Genomic DNA, 10,395 nt, shown 5'->3' with positions numbered 1-10,395 from the left:
GTAAAAATAAAAATACTAATAAAAGTATTCCCCTCCAGTCCATTATAAAGTTATTCAAGTATGTAACTGAGTAAATGTAACTAGTTGCAGGCAGCGTCCAGTCAACAAACCGCCACTGCTGTCCTGCTTTTTATCTAGACAAAAAACACCTGCTGTACAGATGCCGTCATGCCAGCAGGTGGCAGTACAGCGCCGCCGCTCCAGCAGGTGGCACTGCAGCGCCGCTACTTTGAAAGCGCCGGGAGAATAAGTGTCAGCTTGAAAGACGTCCACACTGACCTGCAGCAACAGCGTTTCTCATCATGTGTCGGCGGTAAAACCTCCGGAGGCAGCATGAAGAGTCTGAGGTTCGTTCATTCGCGACTGCCTCTCTTACCACGGAGCTGTCACAGACCCGCAGCTGCCTGCAGGCTTCTCCCCACGTCTCACCGAGGACAGCCGCCCGTCCTGCCGTCCAGCAGGTCCCTGGCGCTCTCCGCCTCCAGCCTGAAGAACTGGAAAGACCTCGGCAGCAGTTCACACACAGAAGAGGAGGACGAAGAAGAAGATGGAGACCTCCTGGAGGAGACGGAGGTGGAGGAGCTGTTCCAGCAGCATGTCCCTGCAGGGGTCGGACAGGGACAGCACAGGGTGTTCATCGTCCACCCTGATGTGAAGTGGGGGAGCAAAAAGCAGTACCTGACCACAGGTAACGAGTCCAGCATGCTCAGTTAAACAAGGCGGTTCATCAGAGGTTTTTTTATTTCGCTGTATGTTTAATTTACAGCCGAGTTGATGATGGCCGAGGCCGAGGGACTGGTGAACACCTTGGACAACTGGACAGTGGTGGACAAGATCATCCTCTCCACAAAGACACCAGAGAAGAAGAAGATATTTGGAAAAGGAAACTTCCAGCTTCTTACAGGTACCACCGGCCTCTCAGCAGTCCTGTCCGATGGGATGTCCTGCTCTGAATGAAAATGTGTTTTCTGTCCAGAGAAGATCAGGCAGACCCCGGGAGTCACTGCTGTGTTCGTGAATGTGGAGCGCCTGCACTCTGTGTCTGAGGTGAGACTGCGTGGAGCTGATCGTGCTGACTGGTTCATTAGATTTACCAATGCCTTTTGTCTCCAAACCCAACATTAGAGGGAGTTCGAGGAAGCCTGGGGGGTGAAGGTCTTCGACAGGTACTCGGTTGTTCTCCACATCTTCCGCTGCAACGCCAGAACCAGAGAGGCCAAGCTCCAGATCTCACTGGCAGAGATCCCGTTACTAAGGTGATCACACACACTACCTGTGTGTGATGGTCTGACACTGAGTGGTTATGAAGGTGGAAGAACTTTTGTGTTGATAACAGTGGTTTGTCCATTATCGGTCAATCTGTCCACTATTTATCCAGCTTTTCCATCCATCTGTTAGAGAACCCAAAAATTAAACCAAAGTGAGAGTAGTACTACTTAAACATATATATTTTTTGTTACTCAAGTAAAAGTAAAAAGTAGCCATCCAAGAAATTACTCAAGTAAGAGTATTTGGTAAAAAAAAAAAAGTCTGAACAACTTAGCAAAAATAAATGCCCACCCCTAATTTATACTTTTAAAAATTTGGTAAGAAAATACTGAAAATTCTGGAAATTTGATTCTGGTAAAGTTTGTAAGTTGGACAGGAAAACATAAGGTTGCATTTAGCCTCGTCTTTGTTACACTCTTGCGTCTTATGTGCCCGTTTTTGTCGTCTTTCCGTTGGTAAAAACCCACTTTGTGCTCCACCTGCAGGTCTCGTCTAAAAAACGACATGGCGGATTTGGATCAGCAGGGCGGGGGAGCGAGGTACATCGGAGGCTCAGGTGATGCAGCCCTGAGACAGCCTGCGATCCGCCGTGTCGACTATGGGACCCGACTGACCCTTCTTCCTGACCGGTTCTTCCAGGGGAGACGCTGTATGAAGTCCAGCAGAGGCTGCTGAAGGAGCGGGAGACGAGGATCCGCTCGGCCCTGGAGAGACTTTGCAAAAAGAGGCACCTGCTGCGGTCTCAGCGGAAACACAGAGAGTTCCCCATCGTGTCCGTGCTGGGATACACCAACTGTGGTGAGAGCCTGGAGACGCCACTCGGAAAGTCTCTGGAACATCGTTCTCATTCGTTTTTTGGCTCGTATCCGTCTCAGTTGTTTTTTTCCCCTTATCTGTTCAGGAAAAACCACTCTGATCAAAGCTCTGACCGGTGACAGCGGCCTGCAGCCCAGGAATCAGCTGTTCGCCACTCTTGACGTGACCGTCCACGCCGGCCAGCTGCCCAGTCACATGACCGTTCTGTACGTGGACACCATCGGCTTCCTGTCCCAGCTCCCACACCAGCTCATCGACTCCTTCTCCGCCACCCTGGAGGACATCGTACACTCGGTAGGGAGTCCAGTTTCTTCTTCTGCTGGAATAAGATCAGCTTTTATTTCATTTATTAGACTTGGCTAAATATTAGGAAGCATCTTGGATGAAAGTGATTGTGACTTGATTAGTGCTCTGAATATGTTGGAGGGTTGCTGTTTTTTTTCGGTAAATTGCTGTTTTTTGAATCCATGTGCTCCAGTTAACGGTTAATCAATTGCTAAATTTATTAGGGATTACTTTAATAAACGGTTAATCGTTTCAGTCCTGTGCTCATCTATTAGAATGACTAAGTCTCAAATGAAGCACTCTATGTTTTTGGGAAAACATGAAAAAAACTTAAAAAAACTAGATGTAATCAGGAAATCTTGTTGTAAGTCTAAGGCTGGCATTGGAAGCAGACACCTGCACCTGGCCGTAGCCACGTCTGCATTATTTATCCAGCAAAAGACTGTAATATTTGATGAATTCGAGCTTTTAATGCCGATGAAATATTCAGCAGCAGTAGACTCTTTGATGACGGAGAGAGAGGGGAAAATGTCCGTCTTTGCAGCTGTGGTCGTTATAGTTTAGCATAAAAAATAATATTAAAATGCAGCCATGTACTCTGTATGATGCAAAAATACTTTTATATTGATGTTGGCCCACAATGCATTGCTAAAGCATTCACACCATTTGAACTTCTTCACATACTTTTATTGGGGTTCTGCTATAAAAAAAAAACCCACAGAAAGCAGGGAATAATTAGAGATTTGAAGAATTTTTTATTTTATTTTATTTTACATGGTAGACACCAGCTGTAGTTACAGCTGCTACTTCTCGGGGAAACGCTGGTGGAAACGTTGTTAAAGGGTTAATAGAGGAGCCATGTTGTGGTGACTTCCTGGAGGTGGATTTTCAGAAAGAGCAGGAGTTTTTAAAACGTAAAATTTACAAACCGAGATGTCTTTTAAGTTATAATTAATTTGTGCAGCGTTTTTCTAACAGCTGAAGGTAATATAGTTACATGATTGTGCTTTAAAATGGAAGGCACATAATGCTGCCCCTTTAAGACACCTCTACAAGGCGTTAGCCCCTCCATACCACTTCATTTTGAATGTTGTTTTGAAGATTAACAGAACCTAGATAAAGTTACAAAGGTGTTGATGAGGCCTTCCCTCAGGACCCAACACACCCCTAAGATTGTCACAGTTAAAAAAATAAGATTTTTTAAAAAGCCTCTCTTTCCATTCTGCTCCCCAGGATCTGTTGGTTCACGTCAGAGACGTCAGTCATCCGGAGACGGTGAATCAGAAGGCGAACGTCCTGGACGTCCTGAAGAAGCTGCAGATCCCACCCAGGCTGCTGGGCTCCATGATCGAGGTTCACAATAAGATCGACCTGCTTGACAGGTGAGAGTCTGCGCTTCCTCAGTGGAGGAGGACCGGCTTCGGTTTCTGCTTTGGAAACTTTGGAATCTGAGATTAAATCTGTTCCTGCTGACATGTTTACGAGCTAGAAGAGGTGAACTTCTCCTGTGTGTGTGTGTGTGTTTGTGTGTTAGTTATGAGAGCTCGGAGCCCGGGGCTGTGCTCATCTCTGCCCTGCAGCAGCGAGGCCTGGACGAGCTGCAGAAAGCTGTGGAGCAGGAGGTCGTAACGTCCACTGGAAAGCAAATCCTAGACCTGAGAGTAAACCTCAGCTCTCCTCAGTTAAGGTCAGACCGTGATGTTCGGTCAGCCGGTTTCATTTTCCGTTATGAACACGAAGTGAGCGTGTGTGTGTGTGTGTCCCGGTCAACAGCTGGCTGTACAAGGAGGCCACCGTCCAGGACGTGCAGGTGAACGCAGAGGAAGGCTCTGCCGTCGTCAAGGTCATCATCAGCGCCGCTGCTCACGGACGCTACAAGAAACTGTTTGAAAGTAGGTGAGAGAGCAAGGGAGGAAGAAAATTGACTGAACTCAGAACCACGAAGAGCTTAGGAAAATACTGTGTTTACGCTGCAGCCATTAAAAGATCTGAGCCAGGATGAGACGTTTTCTTGTAAGAAATATATACGTGTCTTCAGGTAAGAAATGCAAACTCTTCTCAGGGAAGAAAACAAAACGACCTCAGCTGAATTTTCTTTTTAAATCGGTGAACATTTTAGACACGAGAAATTCGGACGTGAAGCTGAAATCACAGCTGCTGCTGCTGCTGCTCCTTCATGAAACGGGCTGAGATCTTTGGCCGCAGTTTGTGGTTCAGTCCGATCACCAGGGAGCAGAGCGGAAGCGGACCCACGAAATCCCCCGCTATGATGTTGAGGCTGTGAGGGTCCGACCCGGGTCTCTGCTGCTCCACCCACTCCCTCAGACACTCCCAGTTGCTGAAGGTCAGCGTCCGCAGGGATTCCTTCGGGTTCCTGGCGATGTACGACCTCGGCGCCGTGAGGTTCAGGCCGGAGACGAAGAAGCCCTCTGTAGAGACAGGAAACGCTGAATGATGCCGCTTCTCTCCACCTGGAGGCACCACTGATCAAAGTCCAGAACGAAACCCAAAATTCTTTGGCGAAACTTGAAAACGGGCTTATCTGTACTCAATCTGTCTGAAGGTGTGAATCTTCACATCCTGAGACATTTGGCAATGAAGATTAAACACGTCAAACCAAACAAAAGTCTAACAGCTGAGATTTTAATGTGACAAAATGTGGCTGGTCGAGGAATCTCTGCAGATACGATGGTGTTTTAGGGCCATTGGAGGCAGAAACATAAAGAGTATAACTCTGCCAAAACAACTCCAAAGTCTTCAGGCTAGTCTCAGGCATTTTCTAGAAACAACAAAGATATTTGAGCTTAAAAATTCTAAAATTTTGCTAAAAAATCCCCAGAATTTTGAAATGAATCTCAGAAACTTTCAAGAAAAAAAACTCGGAAACTTCTGAGTTTCAAAAGTCAAACATTTCCTCAAAAAAAGTAAAATCTTCACATTATTCTCAGCAAAAAAAGAAAAAAGAAGAGAGATTTCAATGTTTTTTCTAGAAAATGTCAAAGAAAAACAACGTTGGAAGTTTACTCCCCTCTCCGTTTTTGTTTTTTTTCCATCTCCAACGTCTCTGATCCGCCACCGTCACAGCAGACCGACTCACCTGGTCGTCCCATGTCTTTGTTCCAGTCCAGGTAGCGGATCACTTCTTGTGCCATTATTTTATTCGCCCACCAGTACGGTATGGCGGGCCACAGCTGCGGGTGTCTGGCCACCAGCTGGGATTCGTAGGACAGGATGACCTGGTAACCGGACGCCCAGAGCCTCCGCAGGCTCAGGACCGGCTCCTGTTCAGGGGACAGAGGACACGGTGAGGCGGCGTCTGGCATTCAGAGCCGACATCACCGGCGGGACGAGGGAGCCCACCTTCCGGGGACACAGCTTTGAGCCGAACAGCTTCTTCAAGTGGGAAATGAACAATTCGTGGCACGCGTCGTCCATTCCCTCAAAATGGCTGCAGGCCAGGATGACGACCTCCTTCGGGTGAGAGTTCAGCCAGTGCTCGACGCATTCCAGGGTTTTCTGTGGAGCGGGAGCGAGTTACGGTGGGAGGCCGCGATAAACGAGAGAGCGGCCGACGTGACCGGAGCTCACCAGAACCGTCAGGTGCGTGTAGATGACGTGTGTGAAGTAGAGGTCGTCGGACGGGTCGTTGGGTTTGTGCGCAACGCGGAGATCGAAGAACCGGATTCCCTTTGACAGCTGCTCCTCGATGCTCTTGTCCTAAACACAAGAACGAAACGCCACCTTTGAATTCAGCCACCTAATCAGATCTGAATCCAAAGTAAAGTCCAATAAATATATATATTTGCCATACCAGAAACATTTCCTATGATGCCTTAATAGCTAAAAACTAAACAAACTAAAAAAAAAAAAAAACCTAATCAGTCAACTCTGCAGTTTCTCTAATCTCCGTGGAATGTCCTCTCTCTCTCTCGCTGTTGTGGTTCTCAGCCTGTGAACTCTGACCTCTGGCTTTCAGCCCCTATTCTCTGAGAACAAAGAACGTCGAACATCTGCGTCTTGTTAAACTTTGAACCATCTCAGCTGAAAACCTTCATGACAGTCATGTGACTTCTGGCTCCAAAACGCCGACATCAGCGACCCCCTCGTCTCCGTTCTGAGGGTCAGTTTAAAAAAAAACAACAAAAAAAACAACAACAAAGAAGAAAGGCTGTTTCTTGATGAGATCAAGGCAATTTAAATATTTGCACTTATAACGTTTTTTTCTTTTCTTTTTTTTTTTTTCCCATATTTCCTCACCTAACAAAGTTGAATCTATTCTGTGGATTTTTTTCTGGGACAGATCCACAGGGCAGTTCAGGATTAGAAGTGGAAGGAAAGCGATGCGCGGATTTCGGCGACTTCTTTCACGCGTGAAAATCTAGAAAGTGTGGCGTGCTTTTGTAGCAAGGTTACTTTATTAACTAAAATGAAAGAAATGGCAAGCATTTTTCTCAACTGGTAAAACCGTAAGTAATGAGGGAAAAACTATAACTATATTGTGCCTTTATAAAACTTACTAAAATTCTGCTTTCATGTTTATAAATCTATTTATCAGCATTTCAAACTGAAGTGAAATGAATTATTTTTTTTTTTGACAGCACTAGACCTGCCTGTGCATCTATCTGGTAGTGAATATTAAACAGTAGATACCATCTTCAGAAAATTGATCCAATTATTATCGACCATGTTTTCTTCCAACTATTTCTGTCAGTTTCAGTTTACTGCAATTACTTTGCTGTGCAGACCTTTGACCAGTTTAAAGGAAATAACTTAATTGGATTAAATAAAATTTGAAGTGACGTAGCAAGCCGGTGGAGCCATGGTTCCAGTTGCCAAGGAAACATGAACCCAGCCACATGGCATTCAGAGTCAGTCCCTCTACTGTAACATTCCCTCTGCCTGTAGAACCTGAAGTTCCTGTCCAACCAGAACCAGAACCGAGCTGGGCGTCTGAGCGGATTCATGAGAAAACAAGAGTTACTGATGGGAACACCAGGAAGGTGTTAAACTCTTGACCCAAGAGTTTAACAGTATTAAGATCTCTGCGACTGAAAGTGTGTCATTCATTAAGAGTCTTGGCAAACGTGGAGAAAAAAAAGATCCGTCAGAAAGAGGTTCCTCTGGGCCGTAAAAGGTCTGGAAGGAAGAAATTGAAATGTCTGACTTCTTAAAGCTGCAGCGTGTTAATTATTTTACTTTCTTTACTATCAACAATTAACAGCAACAAAACTGTGTCAGAAGAAAAACCAACTTTTATTCTAAAATTGAATGGCTCCTCATGGTTTTTGTTGTTTCTGGGTGAAATAAGGCAGGAAATAATGTTTTTTATTTGTAATAAACTTCAGAAACCTCAATCCAAATCAATTTCATCCAAAATCTCCATTGAACACGTTGACAGGTCGTTTTTGTTACTCCACATTTCTCCGTACCTGTGTGGTGGCCCATTTAAAGATGAGAGGCCTGGTGACGCAGTAGAAAAGTCGGTCCAGGAGCCAGAAGGTGTCCGACTCGGACCTGAGCAGGGGCGACGTTATGTCCAGACAGTAACTCATGGCGTCATGGCTGCCTGTAGTGAACGAGACACCAAATGTAACAAGAAACGGGTTAGTAAAATAACATCACCTCAAACCGGAGCAGCAGGATATATATATATGTATGTACATATATATATATATATATGTACACATATATATATATATATATGTATGTACATATATATATATATATATATATATATGTATGTACATATATATATATATGTATATATATGTATGTACATATATATATATGTATATATATGTATGTACATATATATATATGTATATATATATATGTACATATATATATATATATATATATATATGTATGTACATATATATATATATGTAAATATATATATATATATATATATATATATATATATGTATATATATATGTACATATATATATATATATATGTACATATATATATATATATATATATATATACATATATATATATATATATATGTATATATATATATATATATGTACATATATATATATGTATGTATGTACATATATATGTATGTACATATATATATATATATGTATATATATTGGGGCTGCACAGTGGCACAGTTGGTAGAGCTGTTGCCTTGCAGCAAGAAGGTCCTGGGTTTGATTCCCGGCCCGGGGTCTTTCTGCATGGAGTTTACATGTTCTCCCTGTGCATGGTGGGTTCTCTCCGGGTTCTCTGTCTTCCTCCCACAGTCCAAAAACATGACTGTCAGGTTGATTGGTCTCTCTAAATTCTCCCTAGGTGTGAGTGTGTGTGTGAATGGTTTTTTTGTCCTGTATGTTTCTGTGTTGCCCTAGCAACCTGTCCAGGGTGAACCCCGCCTCTCACCCGGAATGCAGCTGGGGATAGACACCAGGAACCCTCCTGACCCCATTAGGGACAAGGGTGTATAGACAATGGATGGATGGATGGATCTAGCTATTGTTTTGATAATAGACTTCAAAACAAAATGGAATTTCTGTTTCCTTGAATGACCAAGAGTTTGTGTTCTTCACTTTCTATTTTTTTTGTGAAAATTATATTTTTTTAGAGCACAATTCTCAATAAAATTCCCCTTAAAGATATCACCCAGTGGTGTTTTCAGTTTTTTCCTCTTTTTGTTAAACTTAATCTAGCAGTGGATAAACATTTGGGGACTGAAGTATGGATGTCCATAGCAGGATTTCACAAAATATGTTTCACAAAAGCACACAGAAGAAAAAGTTGATTTGAGTTTGAGTTGATGACATCACAAGAGGCGTAACAGTCATGCCTTTGAGCTAATAGTAGTAATTTCTGATCCGTTTCAACGTACATTTTGAAGAATTGAGAGAGTCGACCCAGTGGGTCAGAGTCGGAGTCTGACTTTGATTTGTTCCCAAAGCAAGGGAGCGATGGCAGTAAAGATGGTTCTCTTCAGAACTCTGGTATGTGTTTGGTTATATGCCTGTTTGAATCATTAAAATTTTCATTGGTTGAACACTGTGAAGAATTTTGACAACGAACTTTTGGCCATTCCAGTGTGCCCTGATTATCTTGACAAGCCTCTTCAACGAGTTGACAAAGTTTCCTAAAAACAGGTACAACGAAAACGAACATTTTCTTTTTCTTCACCGAATACAAGAGGCTTTTGTACCACCAACAACAATATGCAAATAAGGAGCAAAAACAGGATGACAAAACACAAGAGACATGGCAACCTGTTTTAGGAAGGGCAGATGTTATCTTTGTTAAATGCATATTAACATCGGAATAGAAGAAAAACAATGGAATAACTTAACATACAACTAAAGCAACTAATAAATTTCAAAGATGTGTGCCTTGTACCTCTGATACTCCATAAAGTCAGCAGAAACCACCGGATCTAGTGGATGTCTACACGAATAAACTTCAAATAAAAGCCAGACTTCGACAGTAATAACCCTTTCAAGATAAATAAATAAATAAATATAAAACAGCACAAGCAATTCAAGTGAAAACTTAAAGAAGGGGAAGGCTATTTTATGTTCAGTCATTGAGTAAAACGACTTTCCATTCCTGTAGCTATAAAAGGAAGAATTTTGTATCAAGATAACAAGACGATTAAATTCAAGCATCTAAATGAAACTATTTAAAGAAAGAAAAAAAAATCCGGATTAACATTAAAAATAATCTACAACATTAGAGTATAACTCCTACTGTAGCCTGCGGGTTTCAATGTGAAGAGAGAGCGACCTACCAGGTATCGCCAGCTCTGTCAGGGGAATGTCCCACAGCTCCTCCGGTAGGGCGGACATCCAGTCCTGGTTGTTGACATCCATGTCGAGCCGTCGGTGTCCGAGCTGCGGCTCTGCGCAGCAACTTTGGGTCACATGGTTTATCTGCTTCCCTCCACCTGATTCCTCAAAGCCATCGACCACAAACAGCAGCGGCGGCGGGAGGAACGACAAGGAGAAACTCGCAGTTTCCTGGTTTTTACTGATCAATGGCAGAAAAAGCGCCACCAG

General features: G+C 43.3%; 2 protein-coding genes across 2 annotated transcripts; one reads left to right on the top strand and one right to left on the bottom strand.

The window, feature by feature from the left end:
* The first annotated feature begins 153 nt into the window (after positions 1–153).
* Positions 154–4,369, top strand: gtpbp6 (GTP binding protein 6 (putative)). Its single transcript, XM_044129711.1, has 10 exons — positions 154–688; positions 767–904; positions 977–1,047; positions 1,126–1,256; positions 1,755–1,825; positions 1,909–2,067; positions 2,171–2,379; positions 3,604–3,752; positions 3,905–4,057; positions 4,144–4,369. The coding sequence occupies exons 1-10, from the start codon at positions 169–171 to the stop codon at positions 4,268–4,270; spliced, it is 1,728 nt and encodes a 575-aa protein (XP_043985646.1). The 5' UTR covers positions 154–168; the 3' UTR covers positions 4,271–4,369.
* An 82-nt stretch (positions 4,370–4,451) lies between these two features.
* On the bottom strand, positions 4,452–10,361 carry si:dkey-66a8.7 (PI-PLC X domain-containing protein 1). Its single transcript, XM_044129716.1, has 6 exons — positions 10,128–10,361; positions 7,800–7,936; positions 5,959–6,087; positions 5,731–5,886; positions 5,468–5,651; positions 4,452–4,799 (listed from the first exon to the last, which is right to left on the bottom strand). Exons 1-6 carry the CDS (start codon positions 10,207–10,209, stop codon positions 4,519–4,521), a joined length of 969 nt encoding a protein of 322 aa, XP_043985651.1. The 5' UTR covers positions 10,210–10,361; the 3' UTR covers positions 4,452–4,518.
* Between the last annotated feature and the right edge of the window lie 34 nt (positions 10,362–10,395).

Source organism: Gambusia affinis, linkage group LG10, assembly GCF_019740435.1.
Source record: "Gambusia affinis linkage group LG10, SWU_Gaff_1.0, whole genome shotgun sequence".
Lineage (NCBI taxonomy): Eukaryota > Metazoa > Chordata > Actinopteri > Cyprinodontiformes > Poeciliidae > Gambusia > Gambusia affinis.
This window is presented reverse-complemented; position numbering and strand designations above follow the sequence as displayed.